Source organism: Mirounga angustirostris, unplaced genomic scaffold, assembly GCF_029215605.1.
Source record: "Mirounga angustirostris isolate CCGP_5_RB_7025 unplaced genomic scaffold, mMirAng1.0.hap1 SCAF_5, whole genome shotgun sequence".
NCBI classification, from domain to species: Eukaryota; Metazoa; Chordata; class Mammalia; order Carnivora; family Phocidae; genus Mirounga; species Mirounga angustirostris.
In genome coordinates, this window is record NW_026991713.1 from 10,885,330 (window position 1) to 10,907,096 (window position 21,767).

General features: G+C 57.6%; 1 protein-coding gene across 2 annotated transcripts; it reads left to right on the forward strand.

Moving 5' to 3' along the window:
* Positions 1–4,274: 4,274 nt before the first annotated feature.
* RAC2 (Rac family small GTPase 2) lies at positions 4,275–19,991 on the forward strand. 2 transcript variants are annotated; one of them, XM_045872584.3, is made up of 7 exons: positions 4,275–4,434; positions 6,647–6,718; positions 13,736–13,853; positions 14,510–14,572; positions 14,969–15,128; positions 18,490–18,621; positions 19,244–19,991. In XM_045872584.3, exons 1-6 carry the CDS (start codon positions 4,400–4,402, stop codon positions 18,618–18,620), a joined length of 579 nt encoding a protein of 192 aa, XP_045728540.1. In that variant the 5' UTR covers positions 4,275–4,399; the 3' UTR covers position 18,621; positions 19,244–19,991. The 2 variants fall into 2 exon arrangements, with proteins under 2 accessions (XP_045728540.1, XP_045728541.1); XM_045872585.2 differs by lacking the exon at positions 19,244–19,991 and having other exon boundaries at positions 4,289–4,434; positions 14,969–15,135; positions 18,490–18,617.
* The last annotated feature ends 1,776 nt before the right edge of the window (positions 19,992–21,767 follow it).

Genomic DNA, 21,767 nt, shown 5'->3' on the forward strand with positions numbered 1-21,767 from the left:
AGAGAGAGAGAGGACGAGGGGGGAGGGGCAGAGGGAGAAGCAGATTTCCCCCTGAGCAGGGAGCCTGATGCAGGGCTAGATCCTTGGACCCTGGGATCATGACCTGAGCCGAAGGCAGACACCTAATGACTGAGCCACCTGGGCGCCCCAAAACTTAAAGTTTTAGAAGAAAACATAGGAGAACATCTTTATGAAATGGGGGGTGTAGGGAAGGATTTCTTATGACTTACTCCAAAAGCAACATCACCAGGGAAGAAGTTTACATGAAGCTACATTCAAATTAAAAGTCACAACTGATAAGAAGACACCCCAAAGACTGGAAAAAAGATATGTAATGCATTTAGCAATTTAAGTTGGGAAATCAGAGTATACAAAGAACTTCCTCAAATAAATATAAAAGTATAGAAGAGTGGACCAAAAAAATATGAAGAGGTAATTTAGGGAAGAGGAAACACACACATCCAATAAATACTTGCAAAAATGCTCGATGGCACCAGAAGTAAGTGAATATAAATTAAAACCACAGTGAGATGGGCCCCTGGGTGGCTCAGTTGGTTAAGCGTCTGCCTTTGGCTCAGGTCATGATCCCGGGGTCCTGGGGTCGAGCCCCGTGTCGGGCTCCCTGCTCAGTGGGGAGTCTGCCTCTCCCCCTCCCTCTGTCTGCTGCTCTCCCTGCTTGTGCTCTCTCTCTGTCAAATAAATTAATAAATAAAATCTTTAAAAATAAATAAATAGATAAATAAAAAATCTAAAAAAGTCCCCCAGAACCCCACAATGAGATGCCAGTTCATATCCATGAGGTTGACTGAAGTATAAAGCCTACAAGGCCAAGTGTGGGCGAGGATGTGGACTCTGAGCGCCCCTGAAACATGACTCCTCACTCTATTGAAAGCCAAGATGTACATGGCCTCCAGTTCTGGGGCTCCATTTCTAGAGAGACCTCACCCACCACCTCCAGAGTCCACATGCATCATAGTGGAGCTGTTTGTAAAGCCAGCTTTGCAAAGCTCGCACAGATCCATTCACAGGAGACTGGATAAATACATTCTGATACATTCATATCATGGAAGATTACATCCCAGCAAAAATAATCAAACCAGAAGTAGAAGTTTAAACATTTATCAGCACATTACCGGGTGGAGGCCGTGCTTCCCAAATCCTCAGGCTTGTGGTGAGGAGGAGGGAATGCCCTGATCTGCATGGCCTCAGAATAAGAATGAGGACCTCTGTGAGGACCACCTAGGGAGGTGGACTGGGGCTGAAATGAACAAGGGTTTTGTAACAGGCCCAGGTGCCTGAGGATGGAAGAGACTGTCTCCTAAGGAAATGAGCTCCCCGTCACTGGAGGTATGTGAGCAGGGGCTGGGCGGCTGCTCTGTGGAACCAAGCGCTGGATACCAGTGGTGCAAGGGCGGGGCTGGGTAAATATGGCCTTTGGTGAGCTCTGCATGCATGCCCAGAGGCCCCGCGGTTCTGTGATTCAGTGTGGTTAAAAGAGGACAGGACTGAATGAATAACCAAAGTGTGACACATCCCCGTGCTGGAACCTGCCCGTTGGCGCGAGGGGACGGGCCCGGCTCATGCAGCAGCATGGATGCGTCTCCAAAACATGCTGCATGAAAGAAGCCTTCTGCAAAAGGTCCCATACTGGGTGATTCCATTTCTGTGAAATTCTAGAAAATGTGAAGTAATGTAGAACAACAGAAAGCACATCAGAGCTTATGTGTGTGGTGAGGGGAGGGAAGGAGCTTTCCGCAGTGATGGAAATGTTCTGTAAGGTTCTGTATCTTGATCGTGGCGAGGGGTTCATGGGTGTATAATGGATGGAATCGTACACTTTAAATGGATCCATTTATTGTATGCAAACTATATCTCAATATGGACACTTAAAAAAGAAAGAAAAAGATCAGGTGGAGAGGATTGGCAAGGAGGCCTCGGCTGCTCATCTTCGCCTTGGTCACAAGGACTGGGCCTCAGCTTCCCCATCTGTGAAAGGAGGGAGAACCTGTAAGGAGAACCCACATTTATTTCCAGTGTAGTGGCCACAAGTGTGTCCTCCTGGGCAAGTCAGGGAGCCTCTCTGTGCCTTGGTTTCCTCCTCTGTAAAGTGGGGGAGCAACAGAGCCCCCTCCAGGCATGCGCTCAGAGCCACGAATGTCACGCTGGATGTCACAGTCGCGGCTACGGTCCTTCTAGTCCTGCGTCCACCTGGATGCTGCTGTCTGGGCTGCTCACTTCCCATCTTGCTCCTCTGCCAACCTTGGCCTTGTCCACACAGCCTGCGGGCCGCCTGCAGATCGGGACATCCCAAGAGAGGGGTTTCAGGGCACCTGGGTCACTCTCAGCGCAGAGCGCAGGTTCTTCGGGGCCAGCTTTCTAATCTGGGTTTTGTGTTCCCTGAAGTATCAAGCCCAATGCTAGGTATTCAAGTGATGTATCCTTGAATGCATGCAGGAGGGAGTCTGATGGCCCTAAGTCAGGGAGGATTTTGCTTGGGTTGTCTTGGAGAAGTGGCTTTCTCGGCCTGGAGGGCCACCAGGGCCCTGTATGGTTGGGCAGGCTGTTCACTGCAAAAGGAAGCCCCGCCCTAGAGAGGTGAACGGGGGATAAAACCCATACATATACCCCTTTGGAAGTCATACCGTGTCTTCCCAAAGAAGTGCATTATTCTTTCTTTCCTTTTTAAAAAAATAAACATTTTCTTCTGGAACAATTTTAGATTTACAGAAAAGTCACAAAGATAGTAAGAGAACTCTCCTATATCCTTCACCCAGTTTTCCCTTACATCAACATCACTTACATAACCACGGGACACTTGTCAAAACTAAGAAATTAACATCGGGACAATACTGTCAACTCAATTTCAGACTTGATTTGGATTTTACCACTTTCCCCACTGATGTTCTTTTTCTGTTCCAGGATCCAATCCAGGATATCACATTGTATTTAGGTTTTGTTGTTGTTGTTTAGATCAACAGGGGTTGCCCTAGGGGCTAGCAGGGGATGGGAAAAAGAAGGTAGGTACAGGGGAGCACCCAGAATAAAGTCCTAGGGGGTTTGTGAGGGAGAAAGCCCAGGGTGGGTCATGGGGGGGGCCACTGCCCTTCCTGACCGGGTCTGAGCACCGTGAAGTGTTTCCCACCATCTCAGCTCAGCTTATGCAAAGGACAGAGGAAAGATATCAAAGTTTGTTGGCTGGTTTTAATTATTGACTGGCCACATATTGGAGCCGGCCACTGTCTTGTGGTTTCCTGGTTCGTCCTAAGTGACAGTCCAGGCTGGGTGACCAGTGGCTCAGCTTATTTCTTCCCTTGGGTGTGGGGCGCAGTGGCAAAATGAACGGTAAGAGCCAGGTGAACTCGGAGCCCACGGGGAGATGCCGTGCTGCTCAGATCCCAAGTTGACTCATGGCTAAGGGGGAGCACTCACCCTCCCCACGAGCTGCAGAACTCCGGCTTTGTCCCCTCAGCAGCTGAGGTGCCAGAAGAACTTGGAGTCACCTGGCCCTGGGTTTGGTTTCAGGCCGGGTGGTCCTAGTGGGTCAGCTGCCTTCTCAGACCCTCCCATTTGCCCATCGTTAAAGTGCACCACGGAGCCTCGTTCCAGGGCGCCTGGTCCCCCAAGGCTGCCTTGAGCACAGGACTGGCTCATGTGGAGCACTGCCCATCATTTCCCTTTAATTTCCTCTTCTCCCTCAGCGGGGCCCCCGCCCCCTTCCTGCCCCCCTGTCCCCCTGCATCTCCCGTCCTTCCGCACTCTGGGATCCCCATGCTCGCACCTGCTTGGGGGAGCCTTGTGTGTTGCTCGTGCAATCCCCTCACCGGGAGAGTCCTCTCTCTGGCGAGCTTCCGAGTGCTGGCTCAAATGCTCACAGGCCCCAGCTCTCCCTCCATGTAGCTCTGAGGTCCCCTCCCTGGAGATCCCCCCTGACACGTGGCAGGTCGCATCTGCCCCAGGGATCAGCTGTGCCTTTTGCACCTTGGACTCACCAGCACCTGATACTATGCCTGGCACACAGTAGGCACTCATTAAATGCTTAACACTTAGAATTGAGATGAATTGGGTTCCTGGAAGCCTGACGTCTTTGGAGAACAACCCTGGCCCTCCCCCATGGGCAAGATGTGAGGCCCCAGCCGGCAGGGTACCCCGGTCTCCTGCGGGTGCCCCAGCCCAGCACCTGAGGGGCCCCGAGCTGTTCTGCCAGACCGCATGCTCCGCCTTCTGCAAACGGCTGTTGGGGCAGCAGCTTGGGTAAGTTCCCCTTCCGCTTCCTCCTACCTCTTGTCTTACTGTTGCTCCTCCTCTGCCGAGGCGCCTCGCCTCTCTAAACCCCTGGAGCCCGCAGAAGCCCTCTCTGCCCTGAGCAGTCACCAGCACTGCCTCCCAGGCCCCGGACGCCATGCAGGCCATCAAGTGTGTGGTGGTGGGAGATGGGTAGGTACCTGGCTGAACTTCCTCCCCTGGCTGAAGCTCTCTACTGGGGTATCCCTGACACCCGCCTGCCCTGCAGATGTAGGAGTCCCTGGGAGGCAGCGGGAGGAGCTGCTCCCTTCTTGTCCCGGGGCCCAGAGACGGCCCCTGAGGTGGGCAGAGGACAGCTTCACCCTCTTTGCCTACTTTACTCCGGAAGCTGCCCGGGTGGCGGTGGGTGGAGGTGCCTGGGGTCCCTCCCCTGCACCCTGAAAGCTGGAGCAGGTCTCTCATGGGACCTGTCTTCAGCTCTGTGGATGCAGGGGCAGGGGTGGAGAACCAAGAATCTGGCCTTTGTCCTCCGGCTGACCCGGGCTCTAGTCACTGGCTCGCACTGCTGTGTGTCCTTGGGCAAGCCACAGAGCCTCTCTGAAGCTCAGTTCATCCATCTGGGAAGAGGCCACGCCCCCAGGATTGATGTGGGGTCACCTGACATAGTTTGAGTGGCTGTCCTGTGCATAGTGTGCTCGATAAATATTAACCTCCTCCCCCTCCCCCTTCCCTGGCTCTCCCCTCCCCCCTCAGCCTGCCTGGTTGGGGAGGATGTGTGGGGGATGTGGGTGATGAGCAGAAGGGGGAGGGGGACATGAAGGGAAGTTGGAGGGAAGAAGGCATGGGAGGGTGATTGGGAGGGTCAGTGTGGGCTAGGCTGGGCTGAGGGGCTTTCTCAGCTGCGGGATCTCAGGGACCTCGGGTTGTCATGTCCCCGTGGGCCTCAGTGACCTCAGGTTGTCATGTCCCCGCGGGCCTCTTTCTAATGAGGTCTAAGATGCCGATCTCTGGAGCCAGCCAGCAGATGTCTCAGGGCCCAGCCCACAGGTGCATCCTGGCATTTCCTGTGAGTCCAACCCAGTAAACCCCAGCATTTCTAGCTGGGCAGGCCTCCCTTCCAACTCTCCCATTCTACAGAGGGGCAGCCTGAGGTTGGAGAGACTCAGATCTTTCCTGGCCTGGGTCACAGTGGCCCTGACATGACAGACCGACTTTGGCTCTGATAGATCTCATGGGAGCAGGTCCATTTATCAGCCCTCAGCTGATTCCGACACACTGGCCTGGCCTCATCTGCCCGCCTGCCCAGCCCTGCTCACTTCCGCTCTGTATCTGATCTGAGGAGGGGAGGGCAGGAGCCAACGTTCCAGTCATTCAGTCACCTTGGTGGCAAGCTCTGGGGAGGGCAGGGGGGGGAAGAAGGTGGCCGGCCTCCTGAGAACAGGAAGTGACAATGCAGGAGTGGGGCTGGGGGGCCCAGGGCTGCCCCTTTGGCTGCTAGCCTTCCCACCGCACCACCCGCGCCCCCGCGCAGCCCAGCCGACCCGCAGGCCAGGGGAGGACAGCGCGTGTTATGGCAGTTACTATCGTTTGCTGTGTCAGGCACTGGACTCAGTCACGCCCCCTCTATTTGGTCTTCCCACCAATCTAAAACTAGGCCCATTTTACAGGTGGGAAAACTGAGGCTTGGAGAAGTTAAGTAATTTGCCCAAGACCTCATGGGATATGAGGCCGGGTCTCTCTGACCTCAAAACTCCATGCTCTTAACTGCTGTTCTCTCTGGTGAGGGGGGAGGGAAAGAGGAGGGAGGGACAGGCTTCCCCTAGTGTTGACTACTAGCCGCTAAGCTCTGCCAGACACGGTGCTGGCTGCTTCTATGGGCTTCCTCTGATTTACTACTCAGCACACTCCTAGGAGGAGGAACGCCTCGGATCCCTATGTTCTAGATGGGGAAACTGAGGCCTAGGGAGGCTAAGTGCCTTGCCCAAGGCTGGGCCACTGGTAGGTGGTGGAGCTGGTATCTGGAGCCCAGGCGTGTGACGGCAGAGGCCTGGTTAGGTCCCTGGGTATTGTCTGGTTCAGTGGGCTCCTGGGCTCTTAACCCTATGTCCCACACTGGTGTCACCTGGGGAAGCTTGTTACAAATACAGATTCCCAGTTCTGCCCTGCACCCACAGATCAGAATCTCTAAGGGAGGACCCTGAAGTCTGCCCTTTAACAAACACCCCTGATGACTCTTACGACTCAGTTTTGGGACCCCTGATACTGGCGTTCTCAGGTGGGGAGACTGAGACCCAGAGAGGTGGGCCTGGGTCTTCCCTGAGGGCTGGGCTAGGGGACCCAGAAACCTCCCAGTGTCTCGGGCAGGGCCCATGACCGCTGTCCTCTCGAACCTCCTGTCTTTCAGAGCCGTGGGCAAGACCTGCCTTCTTATCAGCTACACCACCAACGCTTTCCCCGGAGAGTATATCCCCACCGTGTGAGTCCTGCGGGGGCCGGGGCGGGGAGCCGGGAGGATGGGGAGACACGCATCACCAAGCCCACCCCCTTGTCAGGCACTTCCTGTGTGCCGGGCCCTGTGTGGGCCCCTGGGGGGGTCTCTGCCTGGCAGAGCTGCCTGACGACCCCATCGGGAGGCGGTAAGCAAGGTTGAGCTGGGCAGTGACGACCAGTGCCCAGGCCCGCAGAGCGGGAGAAACTGGGCGGATGGGGCAGGACGAGCGGCCTCCCAGCTGGGCCTCGGCAGGAGAAGCGGAGGGAGGGTGGGCTGTGGAGGAAAAGGAGGCAGTCGAGGGCCTTGACACCAGGACACCAGGACCGCGGGGCAGCCGCTGTTAGGGGAGAGGGCAGTGCCATCTGGAGGCCAGGGGGAGGCCCTGCCCTCTTGCGGGTGTGGAGGCAGGGCCGTCGTTCGAGGCCATGTAGGAGTCCTGTGGGTGGCAGCCTCGGGACGGAAGGGTACCTGGGGAAGCACCGGCCCTCGGCGGCCCCATCGCTCCCAGGACAGTGTCCCCACCCCCAGCACTGCATTCAAGGCTCCGGGCGGGCTTCTCCCAACCTTCCCTTCCAGCATCACTGCCCTTACATTGCCTCATGTTCTGTCTACTTGTCCCCACCAAACACTCCCTGGGCATTTCCACCTCAGGGCCTTTGCTCAAGCCGTTCCCTCTGCCTGGGGTGCTTTTCCTTTGCACGTGTCTAAGACCTCCAAGGCCCGCTCCAGGGCCCCTCCTCCGGGAGCCTTTCTCACCCAGCCCGAGGGACCTCTCACTTCCCAGAGTGACTCTATCTGATCTTTCCCATGACTATGAGTCTCTGGAGGGCAGGGAGCCTCATCCAGTTCCTTTGGGTCACCCCGTGAGCTTAGCACGGTATGTTAGGCACACTATGATCCGTGCATTGTCTTAAACACGCCGGACGTGTTTTCAGTTGACCTGAACTGAACTTCGTGGAGAGGCCCTAGGAGGATCCACTGGGGCTACCCTCCATCTACTGAGGGCCTACTGTGTGCTGGCCCCTGCATGAGACATCACACATGTGTGCCCTCACTTGATCCTCATGAGAGGTGGGCATTCCACCCAGGCTGCCCACGGGGGAAGCTGAAGCTCACGGCTGCCAAGTGGCCTGACCCCCCAGGACACTGACCAGCACCCCGGCCTGGGACGGAGGAAGGCAGGCAGCAAGGACAGGGCAAAGAAACTGGGGTAGGGAGCCTGGAACACCATTTTTTCGGCCCCATCTTGGCTCCCAAGTCCCCAGGGGGCCTGGGGATGGTGCTCATCTCTCTCCGCACCTGCCATATTTGCCCCTTGGCCATCAGTCATCAAGTGTTTATCAGGCACCGCCTAATGCTGAAGGAGGGCTGGCTCTAGGCCAGAGGAAAGGCAGCTTCTGCAGAAGGTCATTGTCACCAGCCGTGCACTGGCTGCCTGCTGTCCTGCCTCTACCTGTCCCAGCTGGGCTGGGGCCCGTTTGCTGAAGGACCTTAGACCAAACACTTCCCCTCTCTGAGCCTCAGTTTCCCCTTTTATAAGGGCAGGGCAGGGCTGGGCTGGGCAATCCCAGGCTCACTGCCGGGGCTCCTCCCCTGGGCAGGGAGCCGAAAGGCATGTTCTCTGGCGCAAGATGGTGGGAGGAACAGAGACCAGGCTAGACCCAGTTGTTCCCAACAACTTGGAGAACGCTGGCCCCTGGTGGCCCCTGGTGGCCTCAGGACACTGGACACCCTTGCGGGCCAGATAGAATGAACCAGGCAAGGTCTGCCTTCCCAGGACTCTGGGGAGTTGGGACAGACACTAGGGCCATCTTGAAATTCTTGACCTTTGCACAAGGGATCTTCCATTTTCATTTCGCATTGGCCCCTGCAGAGGATGTGCCGGTCCTGCATGTCACCCTCCTGTGTCATCCAGGACCGAGATGCTCAGCTCTGGACAAGCCCTCCTTCCAGGGCTCCTGCTACAATGCCTGTTACCCCCGTTACAGGGAGGGGGGGATAAGTCACGCTGAGCCCTTGACATTGGAAGGTGGGGGCCGCCGGGGAGAGTGGAGTTGGGGGAAACGGGAGATCTCTGGTACAGAGATAAAGACGGGGAGAGCAGCTAGGGCTTGGGGCCAGGAGGGTTTGCTGGGGCCGGGGGGGTGGGGCACATGTGCTGGTTCACAATCAGAGAAGCAGGCGAGCTGAGCTCAGCTCAGGGTCAACCCCCCCATGCCGCACATGGGGAGACTGAAGCCCGCTGTGTGGGTGGTCTTGTGCGGGCCGTTGGGGACACCAAAACAAGGCAGGAGCACCCTGCACTTGCGTGCCTGTGACATAGGGGCTCTCTCCCTTCTGCCTCTCCTCCTACAGCCATTCTCAAAAGGAACCCCAGACGAGTTTTCAAAAGGGAAAATCAGATGCAGCCAAGCCCAGGCCTAAACCCTTCCCATGGCTCCCCTTCACGTCTGAAACCGTCTCCTCTTCTGGCATGTGAAGCCCTGAATGACAGCTGCCCCCCAGCCTCATCTCCTACCTAATCCCCCTTACCCACTGACTCCAGACTCCTGGGCTTCCTTGCGGATCCCAGACGCACCAGCCTCCCCCACTCCTCTGTCCTCCTTCCCATCACTCAGTTCCCTGCTCAGGGATCAGCTTTCTGACCCTCTGTCTCAAGTGGTCCCTCCCTCCACCCAGGCCCCATCACCCCACCCCCCCTGCTTGATGTTCTTTATGGCCCTTCCTGATCTGACTTTCCCTGCTGGCTCTGGGAGGACAGGGCCCTGGTCTGTCCAGTTCACGGCTATCACACCAGCTTCTAGAACAGAGCGAGCACATCAGTGATGCTCTGGAGTGACTGGATGCTCTGGTATGTTCTGAGAAGGTGTCAGAACTCGGCCACCAGTGGGTGGCTCAGCTGGTGGGAAGAAAGAACACACGGTTAATTTAGGTCCCACTGGCCAGTCCTCGATTTTCACCTTCAGTTCACCTCCTGGCAAGTCAAGCCTGGAGCTGCATGAACTCGAGGACACCCAGCGTCTTCTGCTGGGCGCTCACTGCCCCTCGCCCATACTCTTGGTGCCGCGGGCGGGATTCCCTCACTGCCTCGGCTGGCTCCAGCCTCCCCTGCTCATGCACCCGCTCCTGTCCCCTCGTGCCCTGCCTGGGAAACCCCCCTGCCTCCCCCCACCTCCCCCAGCTAGAAGTGATAAAACTGCTAGCTCTGTAAGCCTCCCACTGGCCCCCCCAGCTTCCTCTCTGACCTTCCTCCCAGGCTTCTCCATCCAGTGGCCAAGAGGAGCCTTTTCTAAGTGCAAATATGATCACATCAGCCCACCTCATCCCCGCCCGGTGAAGCCCCTCAACGGTGCCCCATTGCCCCGAGGACTGAGACCCGAGGCCCAACAGGGGTCAACGCCCACCTGACCTGGTCACTCCTCCTTGGTCCACGTGTCACCAGCCAAGCATGCCCCCTGGCCCCTGGGTTCCTTGAATACACCATCTTCCTTTCTGAGGGTGGGCTTGGGTGGGGCGATCAGGTGATGCTGGGTGCTGGGCCCCCTTCCTCCTGCCCCTAATCCCCTATTCTACTCCATTCCAGGGTCAGGGCTGGGCCTGCAGCCCTGGGAATGCAGAAAGAGGCCACACGGACTCTGGGTGAAAACTCTCCATCCGTGTAACCTCGGGCAGATCACTTCCGGTTTCTGAGTCTGTGCCCTCATGTGTAACATGGGGACAAGGGTAACACCGGCTCCCTGGGCTCCCTGGGCCCACTGAAGTGGTCTAAGTAGGAAGGGCCTGGAACAGTCATTGACACCCCTGGGTGCTCAGCAAACGTGAGCTCTCTGCCTTCCCACAGCTCAGGGAAGCCCCTCACCCAGGCTCAGACCACTGACTCTCCAGCCATGAAACAGCCCCCATGTTTAGCCTGTGAGATTTTCTGAATTGGGGAATAGGGCTAGGCCTAGATCTGCTGCCAACTGACTGTTAGATCTTGGGCAAGTGCCTTCCTGTCTGTGGGCCTGTTTCCTCATCTGGAAAAAGGGGTGAGGGCTGGCCAGGGTGGGGGTGTAAGGTTCTTCTGGTCCCCACTGCCAGTGAGTCTCAAGTAAGGGGGACCCCCGGGGCATGGATCCCGGCTGCACGCGTGCAGTGATCCCTCAGGCTCTGGTGGCTGGGCCTCTGGGGAGGGACCAGCGGGTTATGTGTGAGGACATTGAAAATGAGACCACTCAGCTGCTCAGCATCTCCCCGTGGGATGGCTTGAATGTTTTCTGTCTCTTCGGATCCTCCTAATGGCCCCAAGAGAAAGGACTTTTTTTTTTCACATTGAAGAAAGTGAGGCTCAGAGAAGGTAGGTGACTCACCCAGGGTCACACAGCCAGGACGAGGCTTCGCAAGGAACTCTGTTCCCTCCTAGCTCTGGGTGGCTGTCCCTGGGGAAATCAACCCCCTGCAGTTCATTTGTCCACTTGCTCACTAACAGGTGTCACAGAAGGAGCAAGGCCCGAATCCCAACTCCTTTGCTTATGAGATGGTTGGCTTTGGAAAAGTTACTTGACATCTTGAGGCCTCGGTTTCCCCATCTGTCTGATGGGAATAACTTGAGGTTCTTTTGTCTTCGGCTACCTGGGACTTCAAGACCTAACATAGAAAAGTCCCTAGATTTCTGCCAAGCCCCAGATCTGGTGCTTGGTGCTGTTACGAGGTCCCAGGACCCTGCTCTTTCCCCATCGCCATGGCCCCTGAGACCCTGGGGATGGCTCCGTGAGGACACGTGGCTTTGGCTCAAGGAATCTTGGGAGGCTTTTTGGCACCAGAATTTCAGGCTGGACATTAAAGAGGAGAGTGTCCCAACACCCTAAGTGTGTCCGGAAGGAATGTTTCTGACGGAAGCCAAGGACAACCCAGGTGCTTCTTTTCCCATCATGCCCTGCGGTGTCTCCCTGGACAGCGCCTTCTTCCTGACGTCCCACGGCAGTGTGGGTGGTATCTAGAGTTGGTACACGGAGCACCGACTATGTGGCATATGTTGTGCTGGCCTCAGGGCGCCGTGAGGAGCAAGCCAGGCACGGTGCCTGCCGTTGGCGCAGATTGCTGGCCTGGGGCCTGGACTGGCTGGGGGCCAGGAAAGGCTTCCTGGAGGAGGTGACCTTGAGATGGGGCTAGAGGCGAGTGAGTAAGAGTCAGCTGGGCACCAGGAGGGGTGGGTGGGGAGGAGGAGCAAGGGGGAAGAAGAGTGGGAAGTCAGAGGAAGAGAGTCTGTAGGAGCTTCCAGGCAATAGGGAGTGGGTCATCTGTGGAACTGAGAGGTGACTGGAACACTCCATGGATGAATAAGCATGATGTGTTAAAAATGTCAGGCTACTCACTTTTGGGTGTGTGTGTGTGTGTGTCTTTCTCAGAACAGGTGTCTTTGGAGTCACTCTGAAGCATTAGGGCTTCTTCAGCCTGTCCCTGAGCAGCATTCTGTGAGGGCTTCCTGGAGGAGGGGGCATTCCAAGGGCTTCAGTTCAGTTTGCTTTAATTCCGATGCACTCACTGGGTGCCAGGCCTGAGCCTGGAGATGAAGCAGGCATGGGCCCGGCCCACATGGAGCCTATGGCCCCTGGCAAGACAGAGACACACTAACTGCCTGTTTAAGTCGAGATAGAGCGGTTGCCTGAGGGAGGGAACAATGAGCTCCTTCCAGGTGGGGCACAGGGAAGGAGGTGGCCTGGAGGTTTCCCCACAGAAGAGGAACTGCCTGGGCACGATGTTGAAGCATGAATAGGAGACAAGGGTCAAAGGGGGCAGAAGCGTATTCTAGAAGGAGGCACAGACAGGAACAAAAACCCTGGAGAGTGGGTAGCCTGCATGGTCAGGGTAAGTGGGAATGTTTGGACAAAGAGAGGTGGGGAAGGGCATTCTGGGCAGGAGCAAGTACAGGGAGGTGGGCAGCGCAGGCCTTGCCCAGAAGACAGCTTGGCTGGTGTATGAGGGGAGGAGAAGGAGGAGGAGCCTGAGGTCTCAGTGGGCCAGGTCAGGGGACGCAGAGCAGGGCCTTCATGGGTGGCCTCAGTGAGGAGAGACGAAATGATGATCCTGGGCCCTCACGGGCAGGAGGTGAGGGCATCTGTGGAAGCATAGCTGGGGCACGGGGCAGGGAATGCTAGAATCACACACAACTGGTTTCTCACTTGGTTTGTTCACTCACTGGCTGTGTGGCCTTGGGCAGGTCGCTATACCTCTCTGATCCCACTCTTCCTTCCCACAGGCTGAGACACCAGCACCTTCCTCTCAGGGGTATGTGTAGTGAGAAATACTGTTGGGTTGAATTAAAAGAAAACCTGGAAGCTTGTTTGATTGCCCTGGAGGCCTCTCTGGTGCTGGTGGGAGATTTGGGCTATCACTGTCAGCACCCCCTGTCCCAGCACCCCTTTGGCGTGTGTCTTACCTGTGTGTGCTGGTAGCATTTCTTGACATTGTCTGCAACAGCTGGCTTTTGGTGTGCACTTGGGGGTGGGCTGGAAGACCAGGGATTTAGCGCCACAGGACATCCTTCTGCCAATGGAAGACAGAGACCCCAGGTCGTGCCCCTCAGGGGCGCCCCGTCTTCAGCAGCCCCAACAGTAACAGCTCACTGACTGACCCTTCCTTGTCTCTTCCCCACTCCCCTCCCAAGGCTGCCACTGTACCAGCTACTCGGCTCAGGGTTTGCTTCGGGGGGCACCCCACCTGCCGCGGGGGTGACCGACCTCAGTCCAGCATAGGAGGTGGGGAAAGTCGGATCAAGCCCTAGAGGGAACGGCGTGCAGCCTCACAAAATCACCTCTCAAAGGGCAGGCCAGGGCAGACAGGTGATTGGAGACAATATTTTCCTCTTGATGCTTACCTGCCTTTAACATTTTTTAATGTAATGAATCAGTAAGGAAACAAAAGAAAAGCTGAGCGCCCAGCGCCGTGTGGCTGCCCGTGGCCGCCCCTCCCTGGGTCTCGGCCTCCGCACGCAGCAATACTGATCCTCCTGTCCCCCCACAGGTTCGACAACTATTCAGCCAATGTGATGGTGGACAGCAAGCCCGTGAACCTGGGGCTGTGGGACACAGCAGGGCAGGAGGACTACGACCGCCTCCGGCCGCTCTCCTACCCACAGACGGTGAGCTGCCCTGCCCTCCTGCCGCCAGCCGGAGCTCAGCCCGCTGCCACTGGGGGCGACGCCCTGGGGCCAGTGGCTTCGGACCCTGCCCGTCTCAGCAATGCCCTCCCAGGCGGAGCCGGACCTCCTCCCCGCGCCCCTGCCCGCCCTCCTTCAGTCTCCCTGCTCTCACTGTGCCCATCTCCCCAGCCCCTCTGCCTCAGGGGCTCTGGCACCCCCTGGCTCCCCATGGGTGGGGCAGGCAGACCCTGGATGGGGCCCCAATAGGGAGCCCCGGACTCTGCGTCCCAGGGGTGCTGGGGAGGGGAGGAGAGATGGGGGGCAAGCCTGCAACTGTGGTTGCTAGACCCTGGCGTCCTTGGTTCTCCCTCCAGGCTGGCAAGGGAAGGGCTTCTGGCCAGATGACCCGTAGTGAGCGTCAGGTGGGGAGTACGGGTTCTGTGGCAAGCCCTTGACCTCACTTTCCCCATCTGTAGAACGGGGTGGTAGTGGCACTGACTGCAGAGGGTCGCGTGAGGATTCACCACTTAGGACAGGCCTTTCAGAAGGGTTGGATAAACAAACAGCTCAGGGGCTGCCCAGGTGTGGAAGGGCCCAGGCGGGATGCCTCCAGGCCCCCTCTCATGGGTGACCGTGGACCGTTGCTCTGTCCCCAGGACGTCTTCCTCATCTGCTTCTCCCTTGTCAGCCCTGCCTCCTATGAGAATGTCCGGGCCAAGGTGAGCAGCACAGAGCGGGGCCTTGGGGGCTTGGGGGCTTGGGGGCTTGGGGCAGGTGACCCCGACAGAGGGAGGGGCCGCAGAGGGCGTGGGCAGAGAGCGTCCCCAGTGCCAACCGGTGCTGGGGTGAGACTCAGAGGGGGTGCAGAAGGGGCTGGGGTCATTAGCTGTCCTGCCCACCCTCTATAACCGTGCCCCCTCTCTCCTCCCCGCACGACCTCTGCCTGCCTTTCATCTCTCACGAAATCTTGCTTCTTTTCCTGCAACCACGCCCCCTCCTGTACCACCTCACGCATCTTCTCCTCGCCCCCTCGCGCCGCCTCTTCTCGTCTCGCACTTGGTGCCCCTCTTCTCCGCACACCCTTGCCCCCTCCGGCCCCCTGCCCGCCTGCCCAGTGGTTCCCCGAGGTGCGACACCACTGCCCCAGCACACCCATCATCCTGGTGGGCACCAAGCTGGATCTGCGGGACGACAAGGACACCATCGAGAGGCTGAAGGAGAAGAAGCTGGCTCCCATTACCTACCCGCAGGGCCTGGCCCTGGCCAAGGAGATCGGTATGGGGCTTCGGCTCAGAGAGGGGAGCTGGCTGCAGGAGGACCCCGACTCGGCCTCATTGGGGATTCAGGGGGCTCCCGGGCCGCTGTGCCATGTGCTGGCTGGGTGACCCTGCCTGTGTCTCTGTGCCTGGGTTTCCTCACCAGCAGAACGTGGCAACAGTGATCGTTCCTGGTGGCTGGGGGAATCAAATGAATTCACACCCAGGAGGCCCCTAGCTCGGCGCCTGCATGCAGGCAGGACCCGGGGCTGGGTAGTGGTGGTGGGAGTATACACACTCCATAAGCAGATGCTGAGGTTAGCGCACTGGAGCTGACAGGGGCAGGGAGAGAGTGACGTGTGCTGTGGTTGCGAGCAGCCAAGTCAAGCTTAGGTTTTCCAGGAAGGCTTCCTGGAGGAGGTGCTTCTGCCTTAGTTTGAAGGGTGGTTTCCCTGCTGCCTCTTCCTCACCACCTTTTCCCCAGCCCCCCTCCTCAGCCCAACTGCTCTTTGCCTCCTGATCACTGGGCCAGAGAACTAAAGTGACTTCTCAAGGTCACACAGCCAGGAGGTGGCAGAACTGGGATTTGAATGCAAGACAGCAAATTGCTGGCTTGGGGGCCTCCTCGCGGGGGCTCAAGGCTGCCAGCACCAGGGAGGCCGTGACTGGTGGGTCTGGCCTCTCCCATGGCGCCTGGGCCTGCTGTCCCAGGTCAAGTCCTGACCTGCCTGCAGCCGGGGGTTGGGACACTTGCCCAAGAGCCTGGCATCCCCAGCCGGGTTTGACCACTATGAGCCCTGGCCCAGCGGCCCGGGGCACTCTGCCTCGCCACAGGGTCCTGCAGGCCCAGGGTTTGGCCCCTGAGTAGGTAGGGCCTCCCCACCCCAGGCCTGCCTCAGCCCCACTGCTCTTCCTTCCACCGGAACTGGGAGGGCTCTGGGGACTCACATCTCTACAGGAAGAGAAACCACAGCTGCCACCTCCCCTTTCCTGTGACTAGTCCAGCGACATGGCCATCTTCCTTAGGGGGCCTTGGGCTGCCTCTTAAGCCTTGGGTCCCGAGCCCCACCCTGGGGTCTTTGGCTCCTCGGCCTGCTGGCTTTCCTCACAAATATGGGGGTGTACCCTTGCCTTCTCTTGTTCTCTGGCCAGCGCATCCCCCAACTCCTTCTGCCCAGGGCTGACGCTCTGGCCAACATGTGACCCGTCCCCTTCTAAAGCCTGTGCTTTGGGACAAGGAGAAGGGGGCTGGAAGCCTGGAGGCTGGTCCTGGCTCTAGCACGATGGTATGTGTGACCTTGGAAAAGTGGCTCCCCCTCTCTGGGCCTCAGTCTCTCCATCTGCACAAGCTGGCCCGAGTGATCCACAAAGGTCCTTTCTCCTCTGTAAGGAGGTGGCTCGGGGTCCTGCCTTGGTCCCTAGCCGATCCCTCTGGGAGCCGATCCCAAGTGAGGGTGGGGCAGGGGCAGTGACTCTGAACTTGACTTGGACCAGCCTAGGCCAAAGGGGAGGCCCAGGAGACCTGCGGGTCTGATGAGGCGGACAACAGCTGTCTCTGGCCGAGCCTGTGGTGGTGAGTTGTGGAGTCGAGGCCCCAGCCGATAATCACTATAATCACGGCTGGCTGACCAAGACCGAGCACTTCCTGGGCGCTGGGTCGCTGGTTCAAGGCCACCCAGCCAGGCTGGGGCAGAGCCCAGATTCAAAGCCGGGCTGCCTGGCTCCATCAGTCATGGCGATCAGGGGCACCTGCTGCCTCCTCGCCTGCCCCCACACCCGCTGCAGCTCCTCTGCCCCACCTGCCTCAGCTTGACAAGCTGTCCCAGGTCACCATGTCCTAGACTGATGGGAGGCTCAGGCACAAAGAGGGGGACTGACCAGAGTCCTAGGGTGGTCAGGAACAGAGCTGAAGGGAGCACAGGATCCCCGCTCAGGACACTTGCTCTGGATGCTGCTGGGCCAAGAAGAGCAAGAGGGCAGCAGGTTCCAGGGAGGAGGCAGTTGGTGGGTGTGGCAGAAGTGGACACTGGCTATGGTCCCTTGCAGGGAGACAGTGGCCAGATGCCCAGCGACACCCTTCTAGGCACAGAGGGTTATAAGGTGATGAGGCTCCCGGACTGAACCAAAGGGAACTCTGTCCCTCCCAGCCAGGCCCTGGGACCACTGCCCATGCTCCCTTGTGGGAGTATGCTCCCAAGTAGAGGGGAGACATCCAGCATGTGACTTTGTGCAAGTGACATGCTCTCTGAGCCTCAGAGACAGTTTCCTTGTCCCCGCCCCACCTTTTCTTTCTTCCCAACCCCAGGTCATCTGTGGGCTTCCTCCTTCCAGGGGCTGCCCCCTCGGAAGTCCTGGCTTCCCTCTCCCCAGCTGTGTGTCTCTGGGACCCAGGCTTCCCCCCTCTCTTGCCCTGTTTCCTCATCTCTAAGTGGGGAATCACAGTATTTCTTCACATGGTTTTTTGGAAGCACCCAGCTCAGGGCTTGGCAGGGAGCAGGTGCCCATCAGAGTCGGTCTGCTTCCTTCCCCCCAGAAGAGCCAACTCCAGCATGGGGACAAAGTTCTCCTTCCTGCCCCTCTCTTTCCTCTTGTTCCTGAAATCAGCCCCCAGCCCTCTCAAAGAGGGGGTTTTGTGGTTCCTTACTTCAGGGAAACTGAAGTATGTGTGGGAACTCACACAGGTTCCTTCCAGAAGGTCAGGGAATGCTGCCCCTGGCAGTGGGGGCTCAGCTGGCCTTTCTGGCTGTCTGGGCCCCAGGCTCCTGCCCTGAGCCATAAGGTGGGAGAAGGCCAATCCCCTCAGTGAGGAGGGAAAGCTCTCTCATCCCGTTCCCTCACTGATAGCCCCAGCCACCCCGAGGTGGGGAGGAGAAACATCCAGCATGTGGCTTTGGACAGATGACTCCCCACCTATGAACCTCGGTGTCCCCGTCTGTAAAATGAGGTGATGCTAAGGAATGGTCAGATGACATTTGGAAGGTCCTGGTGCCTGAGCCATGAGCACTTCAGGCCTCCTGGTGGAAGCATGGAGGCAGGTATGCGGCTGTTTTCTAGAAGAAACTGAGGTGTGGAGAGATTCAGTCACGGTAGCTCGAGCTCCCTGTCCCCCCCCCCCAGGAATGTATCCAAATGCCTTCCTGCCTTCCACAAATTAAGGGCTGCTGTGTCTAAGAAAGATACAGACCTGCCTTTGTGGGTCTTAGCCTCTCCTTTTGAGATCAAGCTCCTTGTTCCAGGCATGAGGAAGTGGAGGTGAAGGGCAGTGGTTACCCGACCCCACGGCCTGGCACTGTGTGGCTCGGGAGAGGTTTCTGCCCAGGGCCGTCCCCTGACCTCGGCTTCTGCCCTCTTGCCACCCCCCCCACCCCCCACCCCGCCAGACTCGGTAAAATACCTGGAGTGCTCGGCCCTCACCCAGCGAGGCTTGAAGACCGTCTTTGATGAGGCGATCCGGGCCGTCCTGTGCCCCCAGCCCACGCGGCCACAGAAGCGTCCCTGCAGCATCCTGTAGGGTAAGAGCGCCTCCTTCACTGCTCCGTGACCCACCCGACCCACACACGGCAGGCTGGGCAGGCTCCGGCCGGGAGGGGCAGTCCAGCCGCAGCTCCAAGGCCTTCTGCTTCACCGGGAATGGCATTTAGGCCAAGACAGGACGGGGAGTATCAGAGTGGCCTCAGTTTCCTTATTTGCCTGAGCCAGTCCGACTCGGTGGGGCCCGGGTCCCAGAAGGAAGGTGCAGGGTGTCAGAAAGTGCCAGAGCCACGGCAGGGCTTCCACTCTGCCAGTCCTGCAGGAGGGACAAGGGATGGAAAGATGCCTTTGGCCCCTGCCCTCAGGAGAGCCCAGCGGAGCCAGGGAGACCCGACACCCACCGATAAGGGTGGAGGGGGGGCAGGTGGAGCTGAGACTCCTGGGGCAGAGGAGGGACCTGAGTGTGTCAGAGGCAGCCTGGAGAGCTGGGACAAGAAGGATGGAGGGGCCTTGGTGTGGTGGGCCCGCAGGGTGGGCTGGTGGGAGGGTCAACCTGGAGAAAAAGATGGGAGGTGGCAATGAGCTTTGAGTGGGGAAAGCCGTGAAGGGGCAGGCGATTCTGCTTGTCCCCAGGGTCTTACCCTCCGCATGTCTCCCTTCCAGGTTGCGCCCAGCCCTCCCAGCCAGATGGCTGTGACCTCCAGGGCCCTCACCCAAAGCCCGGTGGCACCCGGGCTGGCCCTGCTGTCCCCTCCCTGTGGTGTTTCTTAGCAGATGGCTGCAGAGCTTGGTTGCTCATCTTCTCCGGGCTGGAGGCCCCCTGGGGCTGGAAGGCTGTGAATTTGCAGGCTCCGCTCCCGATCCCTTCATGCTCCCACCTTCACAAGGGCCAGAGGGGAGCCACCCTTGCATTAGTGTGGCCAATGTCAGCTGCCGCACGTGACAGCATCTATCCCTTTACCCCAGTCCCACCTGATGCCTGAATCCCCTCTGGAAATTTCGGGCCGGAGGGTTGCCAGCCACCACTCGCATACCTTCAGGGACGGGTCGCTCACTCCCTCCTGAGGCAGGCTACTCCAATATTGATGGTCTTGCTTGTCTGAAAGTTCTCCTTCTGAGCTAAAATGAGTGTCTCAGACGTTTGCTCCTGCGGCCTTAGCTCTCCTTTTTGGAACAACATAAAACAGATCAAATTCTCTGCATGTCGGTGGGTACCCGCAACAGCCAGTCAAAACCCTCGGCCCAGCTGTCTCCTGCTGTCTCTCAAGTCTTTCTATGCCACTCACAGGATCCTGAGCTACATGTGCCTGTGGGAGTCTTGAAACTTTCAGACCCTGCCAGGCAGGACTTTTGCTATTGCAAATGGAAAACCTAATTCAACCTGCTTAAGCAGAAAATAAATCTATTGATCCAAATTTGGAAATATCATGACTTCAGGTGCAGTTTGATCAAGGGGCCTCAAAGCATGTCATCAGGACTTGCTTTCCTGTACCTCTTTCTTTGCTCTACCTTCTGCTGTCTGGTTCATTCTCTGGCAGTTGACTCTCAGAGCATCCTTCCAGGTTCAAGGTTTGGAAAAAAAAGAAAAGAAAAGAAAAAAAGGGGGGGAGGGCAAGCTTCTGCCCCAGGCGAAGTTCTAATTAAGGTTTACTCTGGTTGGACCAGCCCAGGTCTTGGACCCCACTTCAACCAATCATATTTGTTGGGGGGGGTGCTGAGCTCTGATTGGTCAAGCCTGGACCACTTGTTATGCTAGAACAAGGAGGGGAGGCAATGGTGTAAAAATCTTCCATTCTAGGATGGAGGGGTTGGTGCCCAAATGAAGACTGAGACCTTGCTGGAATTTGGGTGTGTGGGTGGGTGTCAGGCAGCCAGAACTTCCCAGCCTCCACTATTGGAGCTCACGGGAAGTGTCCTAACAGTGTAAGAAAGCAATGCCTGTCCGGCAGGCACTAAGCTAAGGCGAGTTTCTTTACGAGAGAAGGTGGGGCTGTTGTAAGGAGTTAAGTTCACCCGTCAAGTCCAACAGCGCCTGGTGTGGAGCTGGTCCCACTGTAGTGTTTGTTACGTTACAAGTGCCGGCCTTTCCCTCCTGTGGATGATTGCTCTTCTCTATCCCAACTTCATCCATGCATTCAATGCATATTTATCAAGCACCTTCTCACTCTGTTCTAGGTGTGGGGTCCAGTGCTACGCACGAGTTCCTGCCCTCGTGGGCTGACCCTCTAGAGAGGCTACAAGGAAGGAATAAAAAGAAAGATCTAAGACCCCACCCCTGATAGCACAGAAGTCTCCCGATTCCCAGCCAGTGAGATGCTTTGGGTTTCTATCTTCTGCTCCCCCAGAGCTGCCCCCTAAGTCCTGAGGTTCGGGGACAGGGGCTTCCAGCTCACTGACCTCCCGGTATCCCCACCCTCTTGAAAGGGGCTGGGCTCAGGGGGGAAACCCCGTGGCGCTTCTCAGTTTCAGCTCAGACAAGGCCTTTATGTTTTTAAGGTTACTTCTCCTTGGAAACCAACCACCCCCGTGAAAAACCCAGATAAGCATGACTGCAAACACAGACCCCACACCGAATACATTTGTTGTTTAGAAGCCCTGGGGCGCCCCCTCCAGTTGGCCAGAGTCTGAAGAGAGCGTCTTTTGCTTCCTGCTCTTCTGGAACCTCCAGATAAATCTGGGGCCCCTTCTAGTATGCCCCCGGGGCCCGGTCACACTCGCCTCCCTCTCTCCTCCCCTCCACCCTGAGACTAAACTTTCGTTTCCTCAAAGCCACTTTGACACCTCTTTCATCCAAGCCCTTCCACACCCTGGTCTGGTCCTCTTTCCTCGAATGATTTCCTCTGCTCCTCGAACTTCCTGCACATCGAGGGTGGGAGGGGGGGAAGGGGCCTAGGCCGTGTGCCTCTTGCTCTGAGCCCACCCCAGTGGGCACAGTCCTCGCTCTATGCCAATAATAACGTCAGCAAATAAATTCTTTTGCCACTGTGTGTTCTCACCTAGCACAAATGATCTCCTTTAATCCTTAGGGGCCTTCCCATGTAGGTTCTAGCAGCTGGGTTTTGCGGATGCACAGGAGGGCCCAGGAATGGGAGCTAGAGCTCAACTCACCGTGACAGACCCTCTACTTTCCCACCTTCTCCCACTACCCCCATCCTTCTTGCTAACAGATACCTAGTTTCGAGCAGAG

What these genes read in the sequence shown, in the direction of transcription:
- RAC2 (XM_045872584.3), top strand. Translation starts at nt 4,400, where the DNA reads ATGCAGGCCATCAAGTGTGTGGTGGTGGGAGATGG. An exon ending in TGTGTGGTGGTGGGAGATGG is followed by an intron (nt 4,435 to 6,646) that starts GTAGGTACCTGG and finishes CCTGTCTTTCAG; the next exon opens with AGCCGTGGGCAAGACCTGCC. An exon ending in ATGAGAATGTCCGGGCCAAG is followed by an intron (nt 14,573 to 14,968) that starts GTGAGCAGCACA and finishes CCGCCTGCCCAG; the next exon opens with TGGTTCCCCGAGGTGCGACA.